The sequence below is a fragment of the Haliotis cracherodii genome, unplaced genomic scaffold (assembly GCF_022045235.1).
Source record: "Haliotis cracherodii isolate W230 unplaced genomic scaffold, xgHalCrac1.p SCAF_18, whole genome shotgun sequence".
NCBI lineage: Eukaryota > Metazoa > Mollusca > Gastropoda > Lepetellida > Haliotidae > Haliotis > Haliotis cracherodii.
Window position 1 is genome coordinate 28227412 of NW_027266273.1, and position 23242 is coordinate 28250653.

Consider the following 23242-nt stretch of genomic DNA (forward strand, 5'->3'; position numbering starts at 1 on the left):
TGCCTTGGAAGTGCGACGAGGGTAATTTGAAAGTTTGTGGCCTCACATAGAAAATAATTCCGAATCAAAATTGACTTTGGTACACTTGGTCCCACGATGTCCCCCCACCCCCCAAAGTCCTCTCCAGAGTCAGCCACCTCGTCCTTACTGATGGCAAAGTCCTACTCGCAGGTGTGATTTGAGTTTACGGAAGAGACAAAAGTCAGAGGGACCGGGGTCAGAGGGTGCTGTGTCAAGAGAGTAAGGGTTAAGGGGAGGTAATTCAAAGTCACCACCTGCAGCTGAAGCCACTGCCACTTGTGATGTGTGTTCAGGTGCATTGTCCTGAAACAGCTGCACACATGAAGGGCTCTTTCCTCAATGTATCAGGTCATAGCTTCTCTCAACTGTTTGTTTGTTTGTTTGTTGTTTAACGCTGCACTTAGCAATATGCAGCTATATGATGGCGGTCTGTAATTAATAAAGTCTGGACGACACAATCCAGTGATTGATACCATGAGCATTGATCCTCGCAATTGAGATACACTGACATGCATCAACCAAGTCACAGAGTCTGACCACCTGATCCCGTTAGTCACCTCTTACGACAAGCATAGTCGCCTTTTAGGACAAGTATGGGTTTCTGAAGACCTATTGTTCCCCAGATCTTCATGGGTCCTCAACTGATGCAGATCCATGACATCATATTTAGACCCAGTGATGGTCTCACCTCGTTGCGGATCTTTGGTCGGCCAAATGTTTCCACTGTTTGGTCTAGAGTCAGAACTCTGGATCCATGTGAGGGTTCGGGTTCCAGACCAGGCATCTTCAAGACCGCCATCTTGTGTTCAACTTCTGCTTGGCTTCAATTCTAAGTTGCATATGAATGGCAATTATCCCCAAGCATGCATTTCAGCATTTCACATTGACATTTCATGTGACAAGGTGTCCATTTCATGGACATAGTTAATCATAGCTTGTCCTTCACTTTCCTCCAATTCACAGATTTTGTCATCCCTGTAAATTGTCTTGTGCAGTTATCCATCTGTAGCTTGATGTGATGTCTTCCAAGAGATGATATTCTTTATACACGTGTTGAAACCTGACATTACACTTTACAATGTCTATGAGGCAGCAAACATTTTGTTTTAATTGCATTGTGAACAAGGCTGTGACGCGACCACACTGCATGAGTGTGTTTCCTGTACAGTTGTGTGACGTGACCACACTGCATGAGTGTGTTTCCTGTACAGTTGTGTGACGTGACCACACTGCATGAGTGTGTTTCCTGTACAGTTGTGTGACGTGACCACACTGCATGAGTGTGTTTCCTGTACAGTTGTGTGACGCGACCACACTGCAAGAGTGTGTTTCCTGTACAGTTGTGTGACGTGACCACACTGCATGAGTGTGTTTCCTGTACAGTTGTGTGACGCGACCACACTGCATGAGTGTGTTTCCTGTACAGTTGTGTGACGTGACCACACTGCATGAGTGTGTTTCCTGTACAGTTGTGTGACGTGACCACACTGCATGAGGGTGTTTCCTGTACAGATGTGTGACGTGACCACACTGCATGAGTGTGTTTCCTGTACAGTTGTGTGACGTGACCACACTGCATGAGTGTGTTTCCTGTACAGTTGTGTGACGTGACCACACTGCATGAGAGTGTTTCCTGTACAGTTGTGTGACGTGACCACACTGCATGAGGGTGTTTCCTGTACAGTTGTGTGACGTGACCACACTGCATGAGTGTGTTTCCTGTACAGTTGTGTGTTGTTTCCTGTGTTCATGCAGCTGGGCCCAGGACTACCTGCTGTCAATGTGAACATATACTGCTCCACTTTTCACTGGGATATGTTGTATGTTTCCATGGATACACAAAACTGGTTTTGATTTGGCTAAAAAAAATAATAGTCTTGGTTCTCAGGCACCACCCGCATCAGCATAAAGTTCGCAGCACGTTTCGTTTTATTTCCATTTTTAAAAAGAAATGAATAATCCTTGAATATTCCAGGTCCAACGGTAGTCAAATATTGTATTCCAGTATTTTACTCATCAAGGAATACATTTATGTAGGGAGGCCCGTTCAGAGATTAATTGTACAAAATTGTTTAATTGGTTACACAACTGTTAATTTAATTACATGCAACCCCCCCCAAAAAAAGACACCGCCCGCCCGCATTTTATTTTAAAAAAAACATTGCCTGAGAACCAATTTTTTAATTTTTTAAAGCCTAATATATCAAAGGAATGTTTAAATAGAACGTCATATCCGATTGTCTCTGTCAAAAGTTGAGTGGTATGCCATGCCTTGATACATACCATCACAGTAACTGCATGTTGAGTGGTAGAGTTGTATGCCATGCCTTGCTACATGCCATCACAGTAACTGCATGTTGAGTGGTAGAGTTGTATGCCATGCCTTGCTACGTGCCATCACAGTAACTGCATGTTGAGTGGTAGAGTTGTATGCCATGCCTTGCTACGTGCCATCACAGTAACTGCATGTTGAGTGGTAGAGTTGTATGCCATGCCTTGCTACGTGCCATCACAGTAACTGCATGTTGAGTGGTAGAGTTGTATGCCATGCCTTGATACGTACCATCACAGTAACCGCATGTTGAGTGGTAGAGTTGTATGCCATGCCTTGCTACATACCATCACAGTAACTGCATGTTGAGTGGTAGAGTTGTATGCCATGCCTTGCTACATACCATCACAGTAACTGCATGTTGAGTGGTAGAGTTGTATGCCATGCCTTGCTACGTGCCATCAAAGTAACTGCATGTTGAAGGGTAGAGTTGTATGCGATGCCTTGATACGTACCATTACAGTAACTGCATGTTGAGTGGTAGAGTTGTATGCGATGCCTTGATACGTGCCATTACAGTAACCGCACGTTGAGTGGTAGAGTTGTATGCCATGCCTTGCTACGTACCATCACAGTAACTGCATGTTGAGTGGTAGAGTTGTATGCCATGCCTTGCTACATACCATCACTTTAACTGCATGTTGAATGTGAACGTTGTGAAGTCTGCACTTCCATGAAGTTAGAGGATGCAGAGTTGATGTATATTAACAAAGATGTCTGTTCTGATGAGTTCAAACGTGTCTGTCCCTGACTTTTAGGACATGTCAGTGATAAGCTACAGTTGTGTTGGACACTGAAACAAACATGAAATACTTAAATACATATACTGATAATGCAATGTTGTTGATCTAGCCGAGGTATGTGGCGATGTATGTCGCTATGTATATTAATATTTATGTCACGAATTATTTCGTGATATATGTCACGATTTAAGTTGCAATTTATGTCGAGATTTATATCATGATTTATGTCGCGATTTATAGTCGCGACATAGTGATGTATGTAGTGATATATGTAGCAATTTAGTGATGTTTGTAGATGTATGTAGTGATGTATGTAGATGTATGTAGATGTATGTAGTGATTATGTAGATGTATGTAGTGATGATGTAGATGTATGTAGTGATGTATGTAGTGATGTATGTAGTGATTATGTAGATGTATGTAGTGATGTATGTAGCAATTTAGTGATGTATGTAGCAATTTAGTGATGTATGTAGCAATGCAAGTGATGTAGTGTTGACCTGTGGCCTACCTATCCAGGTTTGCGGAGTTTGGGGAATACAAGGGCAACTTGTATGGAACGAGTGTGGAATCCATCAAGACAATCATCGCCTTGGGCAAGGTGTGCCTAGTCACCCCCCATACTCAGGTGAGACTGAAGGTGTGGCCCACACACAGGTGAGACTGAAGGTGTGACCTACACACAGGTGAGACTGAAGGTGTGTCCCACACACAGGTGAGACTGATGGTGTGGCCCACACACAGGTGAGGCTGAAGGTATGGCTTACACACAGGTGAGACTGAAGGTGTGGCCCACACACAGGTGAGACTGATGGTGTGGTCTACACACAGGTGAGACTGATGGTATGGTCTACACACAGGTGAGACTGAAGGTGTGTCCCACACACAGGTGAGACTGAAGGTGTGTCCCACACACAGGTGAGACTGATGGTGTGTCCGACACACAGGTGAGACTGAAGGTGTGGCCTACACACAGGTGAGACTGAAGGTGTGGCCCACACACAGGTGAAACTGAAGGTGTGGCCCACACACAGGTGAAACTGAAGGTCTGGCCCACACACAGGTGAAACTGAAGGTGTGGTCTACACACAGGTGAGACTGATGGTGTGTCCCACACACAGGTGAGACTGAAGGTGTGTCCCACACACAGGTGAAACTGAAGGTGTGGCCCACACACAGGTGAAACTGAAGGTGTGGCCCACACACAGGTGAGACTGATGGTGTGGCTTACACAGAGGTGAGTCTGAAGGTATGGCTTACACACAGGTGAGGCTGAAGGTGTGGCCCACACACAGGTGAGACTGAAGGTGTGGCCTACACACAGGTGATACTGATGGTGTGGTCTACACACAGGTGAGACTGAAGGTGTGGCCCACACACAGGTGAGACTGAAGGTGTGGCCCACACACAGGTGAGACTGAAGGTATGGCTTACACACAGGTGAGACTGAAGGTGTGGTCTACACACAGGTGAGACTGAAGGTGTGACCTACACACAGGTGAGACTGAAGGTGTGTCCCACACACAGGTGAGACTGATGGTGTGGCCCACACACAGGTGAGGCTGAAGGTATGGCTTACACACAGGTGAGACTGAAGGTGTGGCCCACACACAGGTGAGACTGATGGTGTGGTCTACACACAGGTGAGACTGCTGGTATGGTCTACACACAGGTGAGACTGAAGGTGTGTCCCACACACAGGTGAGACTGAAGGTGTGTCCCACACACAGGTGAGACTGATGGTGTGTCCCACACACAGGTGAGACTGAAGGTGTGGCCTACACACAGGTGAGACTGAAGGTGTGGCCTACACACAGGTGAGACTGAAGGTGTGGCCCACACACAGGTGAAACTGAAGGTGTGGCCCACACACAGGTGAAACTGAAGGTCTGGCCCACACACAGGTGAAACTGAAGGTGTGGTCTACACACAGGTGAGACTGATGGTGTGTCCCACACACAGGTGAGACTGAAGGTGTGTCCCACACACAGGTGAAACTGAAGGTGTGGCCCACACACAGGTGAAACTGAAGGTGTGGCCCACACACAGGTGAGACTGATGGTGTGGCTTACACAGAGGTGAGTCTGAAGGTATGGCTTACACACAGGTGAGGCTGAAGGTGTGGCCCACACACAGGTGAGACTGAAGGTGTGGCCTACACACAGGTGATACTGATGGTGTGGTCTACACACAGGTGAGACTGAAGGTGTGGCCCACACACAGGTGAGACTGAAGGTGTGGCCCACACACAGGTGAGACTGAAGGTATGGCTTACACACAGGTGAGACTGAAGGTGTGGTCTACACACAGGTGAGACTGAAGGTGTGACCTACACACAGGTGAGACTGAAGGTGTGTCCCACACACAGGTGAGACTGATGGTGTGGCCCACACACAGGTGAGGCTGAAGGTATGGCTTACACACAGGTGAGGCTGAAGGTATGGCTTACACACAGGTGAGACTGAAGGTGTGGCCCACACACAGGTGAGACTGATGGTGTGGTCTACACACAGGTGAGACTGCTGGTATGGTCTACACACAGGTGAGACTGAAGGTGTGTCCCACACACAGGTGAGACTGAAGGTGTGTCCCACACACAGGTGAGACTGATGGTGTGTCCCACACACAGGTGAGACTGAAGGTGTGGCCTACACACAGGTGAGACTGAAGGTGTGGCCTACACACAGGTGAGACTGAAGGTGTGGCCTACACACAGGTGAGACTGAAGGTGTGTCCCACACACAGGTGAGACTGAAGGTGTGGCCTACACACAGGTGAGACTGAAGGTGTGTCCCACACACAGGTGAGACTGATGGTGTGTCCCACACACAGGTGAGACTGAAGGTGTGGCCTACACACAGGTGAGACTGAAGGTGTGGCCTACACACAGGTGAGACTGAAGGTGTGGCCTACACACAGGTGAGACTGAAGGTGTGGCTTACACACAGGTGAGACTGAAGGTGTGGTCTACAGACAGGTGAGACTGATGGTGTGGCTTACACACAGGTGAGTCTGAAGGTATGGCTTACACACAGGTGAGACTGTTGGTGTGGCTTACACACAGGTGAGACTGAAGGTGTGATCTACACACAGTTGAGATTGATGGTGTGGCTTACACACAGGTGAGGCTGAAGGTATGGCTTACACACAGGTGAGACTGAAGGTGTGGCTTACACACAGGTGAGACTGAAGGTATGGCTTACACACAGGTGAGACTGAAGGTATGGCTTACACACAGGTGAGTCTGAAGGTGTGGCTTACACACAGGTGAGACTGAAGGTGTGGCTTACACACAGGTGAGACTGTTGGTGTGGCTTACACACAGGTGAGACTGAAGGTGTGATCTACACACAGTTGAGATTGATGGTGTGGCTTACACACAGGTGAGACTGAAGGTATGGCTTACACACAGGTGAGACTGAAGGTATGGCTTACACACAGGTGAGTCTGAAGGTGTGGCTTACACACAGGTGAGACTGAAGGTATGGCTTACACACAGGTGAGACTGAAGGTATGGCTTACACACAGGTGAGTCTGAAGGTGTGGCCCACACACAGGTGAGACTGAAGGTGTAGCCTACACACAGGTGAGACTGAAGGTGTGCTTCTTTACAACAGTGCCTAACTGTTCATTGTCGTTTTTGTGTTTGACCATGCACTCATTCAGTCATTCATATTTTCTGTTTTGCACACTTAACCAACAGGCACTGAAATTCCTGCGTCAAGCCGACATCAAGCCTTACATCATCTTCATCAAGCCTCCTTCCCTTGAGATGCTGCAGGCGACACGCGGAGCCATGAAGGCTCGTGTCACTAAAGATGGAGATGTAACGCAACCCTTCACAGTGAGATTAAGTGTTAGATCGTCTACATGTTGATATTTTTTCTATTTCACACTTTACTTTTTGAGCACAGTTGAGCCTCATTTATGAGACCCGTGTTAGATCGTCTCCATAATTAGATCTTTTCACACCCTTTACTTTGAAGCACAGTTGACTTTTATTTCCCACATTAAGTATTAGATTGTCTGCATTAATTGACATTTTCAATTACCACCATTACTTTTGAGCACAATCTTATCTATAGGATTAAGTGTAGGATCGTCTACAGTTGATATTTGAAATAGAACTGATTATTCTTGAACACAATGGAACCTTGCCATGGAGATTAAGTGTAAGATGGTCAACAGGAGCATTGTCATCCTTTGTCTTTAAGCACAACTGACATTCACCTCGGGGATCCAAATACCAGTTGATTGTCTTGGCATCTAGTTTAAGAACTTTTGTCATATCAGTGTACAAGAAACTTAGACGAGGATTTTCTCATGGAATGCATGACTGTGAGATCAGGGCCATTTTGATTGATTTGTCTCTCTTTGAAGAGTTGAAAAAAGTTTTGCATACCAGATAAACATTTCATGTCATCCAGCATACTGCACTGTGGCATTGGGAAGACCAACAACGTCTCACCTAATTACAGATGAAACTCAGTATTTGGAAAAGATGAAATTGCACAATGTGTTTTTTTGGAAACCTTCCTTCAATGTGATGTCCCATGCTATTTTTCGCCCTAGTTAGCACTCACCATATGTCCCATGACATATTTGCATATTCTCAACATGATGTCCCATGACATGTTTTACCCTCAACATGATGTCCCATGACATATTTAGCCCTCAACATGATGTCCCATGACATATTTAGCCAACATTATGTCCCATGACATATTTTACCCTCAGTTTGATGTCCCATGACATATTTAGCCCTCAACATGATGTCCCATGACATATTTAGCCCTCAACATGATGTCCCATGACATATTTAGCCCTCAACATGATGTCCTATGACATATTTAGCCCTCAACGTGATGTCCCATGACATGTTTTACCCTCAACATGATGTCTTATGACATATTTAGCCAACATGATGTCCTATGAGATATTTAGCCCTCAATATGATGTCCCATGACATATTTAGCCCTCAAAATGATGTCCCACGACATATTTTACCATCAGTGTGATGTCCCATGACATGTTTTACCCTCAATGTGATGTCCCATGACATATTTAGCTGTTAACGTGAAGCTATAAACATAATTAGCAATCCTGTTTAAATCAGCTTAATCTCTTGCAGCAAGATGAACTGCAAGCAATGGTGGAATCTTCTGACAAGATAGAAGAGCGATTTGGACATTTATTTGACTATGTGATAGTAAATGATAACATAAGCAATGCATCTGCTGACTTAATACGAACAGCGTCAAGGATCGAGTCTGAACCACACTGGGTACCCATTGGCTGGTCAGCTCAGTGACAGCCTTCTCCAGGAGAGGAGGTCTGCTTTTGACTCAAGACGTCTGGCAAGTTGTTACCGAGTCAAGAACTGTGTCAATGATCAGCAGCAGCCGTGCTCTGTTTCAATGCTCTTCAGAAGGTGAGGATCCCTCTTGACTTGAGAACTGACAGACCTCTAGATCTAAGAACTGTGTCAATGCTCTTAAGAGAGAAGTGATTGTCTTGAATCAAAAACTGTGTTATTAAGAGAAAAGTGTTTGTCCCTTATCAAGAACTATGACAGTACTCCTCAAGAGAGAAGTGTTTGTTTTGAATCCAAAACTGTGTCATTGGTCTTCAAGAGAGAAGTGTTTGTTCAAATCAAAAACTGTGTCACTGGTCTTCAAGAGAGGAGGGTTGGTCTTTAGTTAAGAACTAATTCAAAAGGAACTTGAGAAAGAAAAAGATGTGTTTCTCTTCTCTTCTCAGGAAGTGAGTGTTTCAACATAGAAGACAGACACAACAGGTGGGACAGTGCCAGAGATTGACTTTAGCAGTGTTAGAGATTGGGATGTTCCAGATTTTAGCAATGTCAGAGATTGAGATGTTCCAGGCTTTAGCAGTGTTAGAGATTGGGATGTTCCAGGCTTTAGCAGTGTTAGAGATTGGGATGTTACAGACTTTAGCAGTGTAAGAGATGGAGGCGTTCCTGACTTTAGCAGTGTCTGAGATGGAGATGTTCCAGATTCCGCAACACATATAGGGCATTGACATGGTGCTACGTGGATGGAAGGCCTTGTTCAGCAGTCAGATGAGGATGCTGTACAGAGCCAGGCAATCCCTTCCCCTCAGATGCTGACCTCCTGAATACTGAAGACCAGTGTCCCCCCTCCTCATCAACCTCATGCAACATGAGCTTCACAGTACTCATTCTTCCATTTGGTCCAGGCAGAACAAAGTTCAAGAACTGACACATTTTTTTTAAATCATACTTGAACGTTTCTTCAATGGTTAACATACAGGGATGCGTTCAGATACAATGGAACAGGCTTCAGAACTATCACAGTGATCATACATTGACTGTTTCGGTGTTCACAGATGCAATGGAACTGGCTCAAGAACTATCACAGTGATCATACATTGACTGTTTCGGTGTTGACAGATGCAATGGAACTGGCTTCAGAACTATCAGAGTGATCATACATTGACTGTTTCGGTGTTGACAGATGCAGTGGAACTGGCTCAAGAACTATCACAGTGATCATACATTGACTGTTTCGATGTTGACAGATGCAATGGAACTGGCTCAAGAACTACTGCTGGATTATGGTTCGGGGATCCTCGGGTGTTTTTGTAAACATTTGCGTTGCAATAATTCCATGTTGCTCCTGTACATTATTTTCACAAGAGAAGAAAACATTTCATTTTTGTCATTGAAGGATATCACAGGTGTGGACTTTGGTGCGTTTGATGAATGCATTATCAAGTTGATCCTTCCTCTGCATGATCTCTGTAATTGAATGTTGGACATTTGGTAGGGTTGGGGTGTGGATTGGGAGGGGTGGGGTGGGTGTGTGTGCTGGTTCTTCAATACATACTAGGTTAAGACATGCAACTGACGTACAGATCGCCAGTAGTGAATGAAGGCAATCTTGATGTGAACACACCTACAGGTACCGTATACACAGTAATAAAATATTTCTGGGGTGCTTAGAAATTCACAAAGGCTGGTGCTTACTTAAACCATCAACAAGTTTGGCCTGTTTTCAGAGATTGAGCAGTAGATGAACCAACATAGCTCAAATGTCAATGGAAATTAAAACCTTGTGATAATATATACAAGGCAAATACATACCCCTATGCATTGCTGTTTTCTGTAAAAAAAAATAGGTTATGTACAATAGAATATGGAATAGATTTTCGGTCTTATCAGGGGGAACTTTTAAAGGTTACCTTACAGATAAGTCTGGGGGCGCTTATTGGAGCTGGGAGTTTTGATATGGCACATACAGTAATGTAATTTGGACATTTTCCTGAAACTGACAAATCTTGCTGCCAAGCATCTAATCTGCTAATCCTTGTGTTGGTTTCTCGTAATAACGATTTATCTCCACTTATATGAACATGACAAGTGTTTCCTAGGTGTTTATTGAAGGTAAATGGTTATGTTTAAATTAGATTTCTATGCCACATTTTTATTTCTTTAAATGTTCAGTTTGTTGCAGTGTCTCTCTCAAGAAGTAATCTTTCTAACACTAAACAGCACTTAGAGCAATGTCTGGGGTGCTGCCATATGATGGTCTGAATTATTCACATTTGTTATTTGTTCTGTTTCCTTGGAAACAGGTGAGGTGAAATGGGGTTTAACGTCGCGTCCAAGATGACTGCACTTATCTAGCGACGTGCATGTATGTGTGTGGCTGCTTGTACTAGTCCGGACTGATGCCGATTTATAGTGCTAGCTCACTGAGATACCATGCCGCAGTTTAACATGAATACCCCACTCAGACACAGTATACTGACTCCGAGCCAACCAGTCCTTGTTTTAGCCCCTTAATGCTAATGATTGAACCCCGGACCTTCCGCTCCTGGGCAGACTCTCTACCACTAGACCACGGAGGCGGTCCTTCCTTGGAAACAAGCTGTATGATTATATACATATACATATACATATACATATACATATATATATTATATTATATATTATATACCTATTTTTAATAGGATGTAAGTTAACAAAGGACCTTCAATGATGTTGTTTAGGTTCTATTGACACAATATCCACCAAAGACTCAATGAACATTTGAGACATAGCATGAAGGGGCAGCTTCAATACTTCTTTGATTTATTCCTCTTCTGTTTGTGTTGACAAGGTTATTTCTGCAGAAGTAGTATTTGGACAAGAGAAGTAACAATATCCTGTCCTTGACTTTAACTTAAAGCTGTCTAATGTCACACACAAGAAGCTTCTAAATAACATGTAGTTGTAGAGAGAAGAAAGTCAAGGTCAAGGTCAGTCCCAGTCTTGCTGTTTTCTCTCGTGTCCAATATTATACAAATTATTACTCTTGACAAGGTCAACCTGTGGAAACAAGGACCCGAGGACTGACCCTCGAGGTGGTTTGACTGGACCGAGGTCACGGTTCTCAGTCCTGTCAGACCGCTGAAGGGGTTTGCTCCTCGGGTCCTGGTTTCCATATATTGACCTCATCAAGAGTAATCATTGCTTTTGTTATACTGAAATTAGCTTTAAGGTTCATGAAGTCTTTAAACCGTCTTCTCTTACAGTTAGCTGCGAACTGTAAAATGTTCTTACGGGACACCCTCTAGATTTCTAGCAGACGAATTAATATTCATCACATGACAGGTCAATATTGATCGTGTGACGAGTCAGTATTCAAGGTCAGTGTTAGTCACATGATTTCAGGGTCTACATTGAAATTTATTTTGTCACGCGGTTCAGATAAACCAATGGAATTGCAGGATTCTTAATAGAGGTATAACAAAACAATTTATATATATATTAGGACAGATCTATACCAACGATGACAGATCTCTACCAACAAGGACAGATCTCTACCAACAAGGACAGATCTCTACCAACAAGGACAGATCTCTACCAACGAGGTGTTTTGTGCTATGCAGGAGCTTTAACCTCATTTTGCTGCTTCATAAAACTAAGGAATAGAAATGTGGCTAGTTTAATCTTGACTACTTGGTACTGTGCTATTTTGTATGTATGCCATGTATTGATGGAGTATTTCCTACATTGTACATGTATTTCATGTATTGATGGAGTATTTCCTACATTGTACATGTATTCATGGAGTATTTCCTACATTGTACATGTATGCCATGTATTGATGGAGTATTTCCTACATTGTACATGTATTTCATGTATTGATGGAGTATTTCCTACATTGTACATGTATTGATGGAGTACTTCCTACATTGTACATGTATTGATGGAGTACTTCCTACACTGTACATGTATTGATGGAGTATTTCCTACATTGTACATGTATGCCATGTATTGATGGAGTATTTCCTACATTGTACATGTATTGATGGAGTATTTCCTACATTGTACATGTATTGATGGAGTATTTCCTACATTGTACATGTATTTCATGTATTGATGGAGTATTTTCTACATTGTACATGTATTGATGGAGTATTTCCTACATTGTACATGTATGCCATGTATTGATGGAGTATTTCCTACATTGTACATGTATGCCATGTATTGATGGAGTATTTCCTACATTGTACATGTATTTCATGTATTGATGGAGTACTTCCTACATTGTACATGTATTGATGGAGTACTTCCTACACTGTACATGTATTGATGGAGTATTTCCTACATTCTACATGTATTTCATGTATTGATGGAGTATTTCCTACATTCTACATGTATTGATGGAGTATTTCCTACATTGTACATGTATTTCATGTATTGATGGAGTATTTCCTACATTGTACATGTATTTCATGTATTGATGGAGTACTTCCTACATTGTACATGTATGCCATGTATTGATGGAGTATTTCCTACATTGTACATGTATTGATGGAGTATTTCCTACATTGTACATGTATTTCATGTATTGATGGAGTATTTCCTACATTGTACATGTATTGATGGAGTATTTCCTACATTGTACATGTATTTCATGTATTGATGGAGTATTTCCTACATTGTACATGTATTTCATGTATTGATGGAGTACTTCCTACATTGTACATGTATTGATGGAGTATTTCCTACATTGTACATGTATTGATGGAGTACTTCCTACATTGTACATGTATTTCATGTATTGATGGAGTACTTCCTACATTGTACATGTATTGATGGAGTATTTCCTACATTGTACATGTATTTCATGTATTGATGGAGTACTTCCTACATTGTACATGTATTGATGGAGTACTTCCTACATTGTACATGTATTTCATGTATTGATGGAGTACTTCCTACATTGTACATGTATTGATGGAGTACTTCCTACATTGTACATGTATTGATGGAGTACTTCCTACATTGTACATGTATTGATGGAGTATTTCCTACATTGTACATGTATTTCATGTATTGATGGAGTACTTCCTACATTGTACATGTATTGATGGAGTATTTCCTACATTGTACATGTATTGATGGAGTATTTCCTACATTGTACATGTATTTCATGTATTGATGGAGTATTTCCTACATTGTACATGTATTTCATGTATTGATGGAGTACTTCCTACATTGTACATGTATGCCATGTATTGCTCACCTTTTCTCAATCATGTCGATAATAATCATTTCAATCCTGGAGTAAAGAATTGTTGATATGTCAGATCTTCTTGTTGTCTGTGGTGCAAGGGAGTTGGGTTCAACAGTATTTCTGTTGTATCACAGCTCCGCGGGGACCCGGGGAAGAATGTGTCCCCCACCATCCCATTGCTAATTATAGAATGTGTTTAAGTTTGGAACATGTTGGGCTTCTGGGTTAGAACTAGTCCCTGTGCAGTGACCAATGGTTGTTGTAGGAGGGGCCTTGATGGATGAGGAGGTCAGACTCTCTGAAGGTATGTCCAGGCTTGACAGTGCTGTATTGTCTGGTCCAGACCTGATTATTTACAGACTGCGGTCAGAATATTTCAGAATGCAGCGTTACACAACAAATAAAACAACACGTGTGTCTGCATGTTGTGTGAGAAACCCCAAGTAATGCACATCTTAAGCATTTGGTGAGGGGCGGTGGGGTGGTCTAGTGGTCACGCACTCTCTACGTTAGACTATGATATAATTGTGGCATGACTAGGCCACCAGTCCTGAGTCCCTATACATAGTGAGTATTGTTTTATGCTGCTTTTAGCAATATTCCAGCAATATCACGGCAGGGGACACCAAAAATGTGCTTCACACATTATATCCATGTGGGGAATTGTACCCGGGTCTCCGGCATGACGTGCGAACACCTTAACCACTGGGCTATCCAACTGCCCCCTGTACATACAGAGTGAGTGATGTTTTATGCCACTGGAGGCAAATATTGTGTGAGTGAGTTGGGATGGATTTACAGTATTTCAGTTACATGTGTCAGCTTAGTAGTGGAGGAATAATGGCACACAGAGGGGTTCCATCTGATCCGATTCAGTGTAGCTTCTAGATTTTTGAAAATGTGAGTCCAATGACATTCTTTAAGTGAGTGAGTGAGTGAGTGAGTGAGTTGGGTTTAACGCTGCTTTTAACAGTATTCCAGTTATATTGCGGCGTGTCAGCTTAATGTGGGAGAAAAGCCTGAAGTGATGCAGGTCTCAGACGTTTACCATTTTGGTGAAACCCACGAACACGGGTATGGTGTTGACAAACCTAGAAACATAATTGCAGCGAACCGGGATTCGAACCCACAATCATCGGCTTCTGTCTTGCTAAAGGGACGCAACTCGTCACAGCAAATCACAGCGCCTAAGACGACTGGGCCACACATGCCCCCCCCATAAGCTAATAAAATCAATCAAATTTTCACTTCCTTGTTTACAAGCGATAGTCAAAATCATCTTGGTTTAAAGTTCCTCATGTCGAATTAGAAGACAACTACTAAGGGTTTGGTTTTTTGTGTGAAAATTCTGGGGCACAATGGCTGCATTAATATTTGGTTTGGGGAGAGGGGGTTGGAGAGATTAATTTGCGCAAATCCCACAATTCTGTGTCCTACAAGCAACAGTCATTTTGTTCGTAAGACAATGACCTCCCATCTCCAGTGTTCCATGGTTGGTATTTCAGGCAATCTACACAGCCGGTTGTCAGGAGTGGGATCTAACTGTGTTGCATGTAACACTGTTTCTTGAAACCCAAACTGAGATGGGTTATAGCTGTTTACTTGGTGAAACTTATGTGCACGGGTATGGTGCTGACACACAAACATCATAACTAGGACAACTTTGCTGTGTAGCCATGGTCATCACTAGGACCACTTTGCTGTGTAGCCATGGTCATCACCAGGACCACTTTGCTATGTAGCCATGGTCAGCACTAGGACAACTTTGCTGTGTAGCCATGGTCAGCACTAGGACCACTTTGCTGTGTAGCCATGGTCAGCACTAGGACCACTTTGCTGTGTAGCCATGGTCAGCACTATTACCACTTTGCTGTGTAGCCATGGTCATCACTAGGACCACTTTGCTGTGTAGCCATGGTCAGCACTAGGACCACTTTGCTGTGTAGCCATGGTCATCACTAGGGCAACTTTGCTGTGTAGCCATGGTCAGCACTAGGACCACTTTGCTGTGTAGCCATGGTCATCACTAGGACCACTTTGCTATGTAGCCATGGTCATCACTAGGACCACTTTGCTGTGTAGCCATGGTCATCACTAGGGCAACTTTGCTGTGTAGCCATGGTCAGCACTAGGACCACTTTGCTGTGTAGCCATGGTCAGCACTAGGACCACTTTGCTGTATAGCCATGGTCATCACTAGGACCACTTTGCTGTGTAGCCATGGTCATCACTAGGACCACTTTGCTGTGTAGCCATGGTCAGCACTAGGACAACTTTGCTGTGTAGCCATGGTCAGCACTAGGACCACTTTGCTGTGTAGCCATGGTCAGCACTATTACCACTTTGCTGTGTAGCCATGGTCATCACTAGGACCACTTTGCTGTGTAGCCATGGTCAGCACTAGGACCACTTTGCTGTGTAGCCATGGTCATCACTAGGGCAACTTTGCTGTGTAGCCATGGTCAGCACTAGGACCACTTTGCTGTGTAGCCATGGTCATCACTAGGACCACTTTGCTATGTAGCCATGGTCATCACTAGGACCACTTTGCTGTGTAGCCATGGTCATCACTAGGGCAACTTTGCTGTGTAGCCATGGTCAGCACTAGGACCACTTTGCTGTGTAGCCATGGTCAGCACTAGGACCACTTTGCTGTATAGCCATGGTCATCACTAGGACCACTTTGCTGTGTAGCCATGGTCATCACTAGGACCACTTTGCTGTGTAGCCATGGTCAGCACTAGGACCACTTTGCTGTGTAGCCATGGTCAGCAGTCTATGAAGGGTGGAAACTGGGATTCCATAACACAAACAAGGGGACACAACTCTCACAGTCACGGAGATAAACATACTTGGTTTTCAACGTAAATCTAGGCCACCTCTTCGATTTAACCATGAATATGAATTTGAAATGTAAAATTTCTGTTTCAAGCAGAGGTGGTAATTGTGATTTCATACCTCTGACTGACCAATCAGAGTTCATGGTAACACCTTTAAAAAAACAAATTACCCAGCCTAAGTTTAAAATTTTTATTCAGATACTAAAATATACAAGACGGAATATATGGCCAATCACAGTAGAGAATCAAACAAGCCTTACATCAATCATAAAAGCCAAATAATTTCTATTCATCATAGTTGATCCAATATGGATAGCAAGGCAAAACTTCAAAGCACAACATTAAAAATGCAAACTGATGATTATTTCTGGTCACTGAAATTATGTCATAAAACTTATCCATCAAAACTAACAAGTCCATTCAAAATTATATTACAAACATTTTTCAAAGTTTAAATTCAACATCAGTTTGACATATCTGTAACGTCAACATATTCATTTCATAGAACTGTTCAAATGTTAAAGGGAATTCTATCCAAAATGGAGGATAAGAGTCTCATACCCTCAGCATCGTCAATTTAGAGCAAAATACAAAAATGGATGCTTAAAACTCTTCATATAGAAACATGAACACAGGCAAAATGTTTCTTCAATGAACGAAATAGAAAAATACATCACATCACATAGGTTTGGACGAGGAAACATACTGGTTATTTGGACAAAGAGCTGATGATGTTGGAACGGAGAAAGCAGTCTCGATGACCCACGGTGCAGGAGGGCTTGTTCGCAGGTTACGTGGTGTGCAATCCTCTCAAACATCTTAACAGACCAATATCTGTTGTGTCATTCAGAGAAACACTCCAAGCTACCGGTGTCTTTTACTTTTAGTAATTTCACCCATATAAAATTACTGGAAGATGATATCTAATTATTGTTTTGCAATTATGTTAAAATTTTAACTGACATGTATGGTTTTCTGAGAATATATTTGTACATCGAGTTGGAAATAAAAAAGAATGGTTAGTCTAACATATTTATAATTGTTATCACAATCAACATTTTGCATTGGTTGAAACTCCAAACAGTGTACTTGCACAGTTGGCTGCCATAAACTGACTATAGTGTGATGTTTCGGAGTACAGATGTCGACACATCTTGACGACACTGATTGAAGTTAATCTCCTGTCAATGGAGTACATTCACAAACATAAACAAACCTCAGCCACCCTTGTTGAACTCCTTACGCTGACTAGCACATCACTGCATGGAGGACTTAGAGTTACCTCCCTTGGACCATGTACCTGGAGGGTTCTTTAGAATGTGCTGCATGTAGGAATATCAAAATACTGGAGCAAATCCACTCCCGGTGAAGCTCTGGGTTAGAACCGGACTTCAGCAACCAATGCTTGTCATAAGAGTTGCTAACCGGATCGCGTGGTCAGGTTCGCTGACTGCATGTTATTGTATCCCAATCGCCTAGATCGATGCTCATGTCAATCACTGGATTGTTTGGTCCAGACTTGATTATTTACAGACCGCTGTCATAAAGCTGGAATATTGCTGAGTGTGGCGTCAAACAACAAAAACAAACACTTCAAGTCACATATAGATACACGTAACAGTTTTAAGTAGGTCAGATTGTTCAGTACACCCTTCTTCCGGGTGACAAAAAATGTCTCAAATAGACGGAAATAGTTTTTTATGCCATGTTTTTTATGTCTGTAAGAAACATCAATTGTAAAACAGTCTTGTGTACATTGGACATAGTTGATGAACTTTATCATCCAGGTAGTATGAAATAAAAAATATTAAGATTGAAATTGACATAAGTTTAAAGAAAGTCACGACAAGCAATATAGCAATGTAACATTTTACAAAATTGCTGATGTATAATGAAAATATGTGAAGAAATAAACATTATATATACAATCAGCATAAATAGGCTGTAAAAAAGATGAACAACTAATATCAAACTGATGTAAATACGTAAGACAAAACGTCATGGTCCTGGTGACAAAACTGCACCGAACACCTGAATCTAAACAATCTGTCCTAACTGTAGCATAACAATATATGGGGACACCCCTTGGGAAACTTAACTTCAATATTTTCAGTTTAAAAACCAATAGGGATACAATGAATTGATTGATACTTCCTGCTGCTGACTGTAGAGTATCAGCCAATTACACGGGTAACAAAACCTGCATTTATCGTGGACAATAAAGCTGTCGGAGGTACTATGTATAAAAACAAGACTAAAACATACCGGTGATGCATTCAAAGAAACGAATTATGGCTTCTGTTACAAACCAACTCCTTCAAGATATCTATTTAACAATATTCTCAGGCAGCAATCAAACCCTTCCCTCAACATGATCTCAAATACTATATGCACACTAGGCCAAAAAGCCCCTCCACAATATTGAGAGACACCTGGTTTCAGTACGGCAGCATAAAGATTTCCTCCCCCTATGTTGTTCCTGGACATGAAGCATTCAGAAGTCCCTGTTACACCGAGGAAAGTTGACAGTCATCATGTACAGCCATAGGGAAACCTGGGCACCTTGACACCATGTCACCAAATTCATGTACACATTCATTGCAGACTATTCTGCTTAAAGGCAACATTCTGAAACCATCTACAATAAGCTTATAGAATTTCTACATTAAGCTCCTTCCAACAATTTGCATAACGGTTACTACATGTAGGAACAAGGCAAAGTTAGAGCTTAAACGTTGATGACTATACTTCACATTTCAACAATCACTAAATATTCTTGTAAAGGGGGTCTCCCAGTTGACTCAAAACTGAAATTTCGGGGGGGATTAGGGCTGGTGGATTATAGTCAGTTCCTGTCTGGTGAATGCTTGTTAGCTTGAAAGCTTAAAAGCTGAAGTTACCATTTGAAAGTTGAATTTTGAAAGTTCGAAAGTCTGAAAGTTTTGATTACCAATCATGGTGTGTTGTTAGTGCCAATATCGTGAGTGAGAACCATCTGTATCTGTTAGGTCCAGGAGATGGAACAGACTGTACCTTAATCCCCCATTGTTCAGCCAATTAACACCTGCGTCACAAGTGACTGCATTTGAGCTCAAATTGGGGATTTTGAGCCAACTGGAAACAAACCTTGCAAACAATTCACCAAACAGACTACGACATACTTCTCTAATTACCCTGTCTGCCTGCCTGCCCAACAAACAAAAACAATTCTTTTAATTTTTGTTAACAATTTCCCACACGTGAGTGAGCAAGTGCATGAGTGAGAGTGTGAGGGCACAAAGTTACGACATCCGGACATTAGTAGCAAGTGTTGGGAAGTGTTGACGATGCATGGCACTTCTAGTTAACAAACAGGTACAAAATCTTGTCTGTAACCAAAAATATACACTGAAAATCAGATATTTGTTTTTATGGTCGTTACAAAATTGATTGTTTTCTGTTGAGCAATGGCACTTCTGATTGCTTATTTTTCAAAAGGTCTGTCAAAAATAACCTTACGGAACAATCATGAGTCATGATCAAACATGAATACAGCTCATTCTGGATCAGCTGACCTATTTCTTCTATCATGTCAAGACGTGGTTCACTTCTTAAACAAATTAAGATTTTGTCAAAGCTGTTGAAAAAACTATTTCCCTTTTTGATAAACAAACATTTTCCAACAGCTATCAAAATTACAGATCAATACGGGTGTTCTGGATCAAAGGCTTTAGATTGATTACAACAGGGTTAGGAATCTTTTATTTCTTTCGTGGTTTTGTAAAACATCCAGAAGAAAGATTTCAGTTTTGAAAGGTCAATGAATAACACTTGAGGTAGGATATGACTGGAACACAGCATTGTCTCCGTGGAGTCAGTAGGAGGGCCTAGTTCAGAGGGTAGGGGAGACTGTAGAATTTGCATCCAAAAGTGAACCACTGAGGACGATGACCAAGAAGGCCCGAAATAAGGTCATATACAAGTGAACAAAATAACCGATTAACGGTCACCAGTGAATTCCTTCTGTAAGTTCTGGGGCTTTGAGAGGTACTACTGGCTAACAGTAACTCATGAGGGCCAAATTCTCGGCTGCGTGTGATATTCATTACCACCCTCCCTGAATGACTCTCAAGAAAAGCCAGTCATACAGACCTACACAATATCATAAATATTATCAGAATTTATTATCTTTCCGATCCTTCCCCCTGATTGACACTCGGTTCCCCTCGGAGACCAGCACCCACTTGCACAAAGCGATCTTAGCGCTAAGATGATCGTAACTCCCATACTTTAACATAGGCTTACGATAGTCTTAGCGCTAAGATCGCTTTGTGCAAGTGGGCCCAGCACCTGTGACCGGCAGTAATGAGGTGATGACAATAAACACATCAGCATCAGTATTATTACAGTAAACCTGAAGGACCTATGTAACTGACCAGACTCAAGTCAATTAATCATCTAACTTCAACATATACATAAAGGCCAGCTCCTCCCAACATCTCCTGTAGCTGTGTGGGTCAGCCTCATCAGTAGCCAGAGGGCTGGGGTGGGGGGTAGGCTCCTGGGGCGTTAGGTGGGGGGTACCCTCCTGGGCCTGTGGGTGGGGGGTAAGCTCCCGGTGGAGGCTGAGGTGGGTATCCAGTAGAAACAGCTGAAACAGCAATAGTGACAAAACTATGTTATTTTACACTGCAGAATTTGTTGGGTACGGATAAAGGGGACACAACTCTTCACAGTCAACTGGGTATGCCTTTCCCTGACAAATGTGTTGGTGGGGGTTGGTAGGGGGTGGTAGGGGTTAGTGGCCTTGCAAGTTTTCCATCTGCCAAAATCATCTTACTTGATTTCTCAATGTTTTATACAGTTACTGAACTAAACCAATCCTATTTTTATTCCGATGTTGCTAGGAGTTGTCATTAAATACATACAGTCTTTCCACAAAGTAGGGTTTTAACATTGCCAGCAACAGTCCATGCTGTGAAGTGGGTAATATATGATGACAGACTTGATCTATTAAATGGCTACAAATGATTGTCAACACCTAGTAGATAAACTTCATTCGATCAGCGATCCGATAAAAAACAGGGCACAACACAAGAATTTGTTTGGGGGTGGTAGTTACGTATGTCTCAAAACTAAAGGAATGAAGTTTTTTATCCAACAAGGAACTTTTGAACTGGTTCCTTACCCCTTATAAATGTTCATAATATCAATCACTGGTTTGTTTATAGGTTGCCATAACACAGCAGGGGTATAGCAGAGTTTGGTGTTTAAAAACAGACATTACCTTAGGTCACATCAAAGACACGGTCCAAGTATCATAATTGATGCACATATAAAATTTGAAGCCAAGACAATTGGATCCTGGTGTAACAAAGGGACACAAACTGCCGCATTTTACACCACAATGTCACCCGTGCATGTTTTATTCCCAAGACCTTTATTTCGTCGAATGTTCCCCTTGGATACTGGTTTCCATGGCTACCAGTCCTACATACCTTCATACCCGGGTGGGGCTCCTCCGTAACCTGCGGGGGGTGGATACATGCCCCCCTGGGGTGGAGGGTAGGGCATGCCTCCATGGCTCACTTCCCCGGGGGGTAGGTTAGGCTTGCCTTCTGAAATAACACATTTCATCACTGTAGATAACTAAATATGTCGAATGACAAAAGATATTTTTTTCAAATCAACATAGTAATAAATGATAATGTTTGTGAAGAAACTTTAAACATTTATTCTTTTTCTCTGGCCCAGATGCTGGAGACAATGATTCAAATTGTAGATATGTATATATTACATTTATCTACATTTATACATCGCAGGTCCTGGTATCTGCTCAAATGTGGTTTTGTTTGTTCCCTGACCAGTGGATCTGTTTGCATTCCAGTTATCATTCTCAACTCCCTGGGGAGTATACAACCCAAGCTGCCTAGGGGCGCTAGAAGGTTTTTACACCCGATCCACCTCACATTTCGGGTACCCATTCCCTGCTGGGTGAACAGAGGCATGTTTGAACAAAGTCACCTGCCCTGGGGACACCACAAGTTTTAACGTGTGTGTGTGTGTGTGTGTGTGTGTGTGTGTGTGTGTGTGTGTGTGTGTGTGTGTGTGTGTTTTGTGTGTGTGTGTGTGTGTGTGTGTGTGTGTGTGTGTGTGTGTGTGTGTGTGTGTGTGTGTGTGTGTGTGTGTGTGTGTGTGTGTGTGGACTCAGATTAAGATGTAACTGGGTAAATGTGGATGAGTTGTATATCTTGGACTGCTAAAGGTGTTGCTGACTGCATGCACAAACAAGGAAACAATGCATGCCAGTAAGTAGCACTGCTACAACAAATCTAAATTAACATCAATTAAGTTAAGTCGTCTTGATTTTAATACTGGTTAGTGAAACATCAAAAATGTAAAAAAATAACGAGAATGCAAACTGAACAAGCTGCAAACTGTTACCGTGGCAACCTAATCAACATGAAAATGCAGCAGGCTGGTTGACCATTGTACTAGTTACCTCCCCTTATCTGAGCAAGTCGGAGTATATTAATGTCATTCAATACTCTATATAACTTGGTCAAAATTATACATGCACCATATTAATAAAGTGTTCTCATAATTTACACTAGTCTGTCTCACAGTCCCTGAACCAAATTATTTTCCCTTCTGCCCAGCCCTCTCTCTAATGCCATAGCCACATAGCCCTCTCTCTAATGCCACAGCCCTCTCTCTAATGCCACAGCCCTCTCTCTAATGCCACAGCCTTCTCTTTAATGCCACAGCCTCTCTCTA

The 23242-nt window shown here is 42.4% G+C and overlaps 2 protein-coding genes across 10 annotated transcripts in view; one reads left to right on the forward strand and one right to left on the reverse strand.

The window, feature by feature from the left end:
- The window catches only part of LOC139465494 (MAGUK p55 subfamily member 7-like), a 102029-nt gene extending 92139 nt beyond the window's left edge, over positions 1-9890 (forward strand). For all 3 annotated transcript variants that reach the window (XM_071247214.1, XM_071247215.1, XM_071247216.1), the window contains 3 exons: positions 3616-3724; positions 6800-6940; positions 8228-9890. In XM_071247214.1, coding sequence (XP_071103315.1) covers positions 3616-3724; positions 6800-6940; positions 8228-8407 — 430 coding nt within the window. In that variant the 3' untranslated portion in view covers positions 8408-9890. The remainder of the gene's footprint in view (positions 1-3615; positions 3725-6799; positions 6941-8227) is intronic.
- Positions 9891-16662: 6772 nt separating this feature from the next.
- LOC139465959 (uncharacterized) overlaps positions 16663-23242 on the reverse strand; it is a 42469-nt gene continuing 35889 nt past the window's right edge. For all 7 annotated transcript variants that reach the window (XM_071247980.1, XM_071247979.1, XM_071247978.1 and 4 more), the window contains 2 exons: positions 21964-22083; positions 16663-21116 (listed from right to left, as the gene is read on the reverse strand). In XM_071247980.1, the coding sequence (XP_071104081.1) occupies positions 20992-21116; positions 21964-22083 (245 nt within the window). In that variant the 3' untranslated portion in view covers positions 16663-20991. The remainder of the gene's footprint in view (positions 21117-21963; positions 22084-23242) is intronic.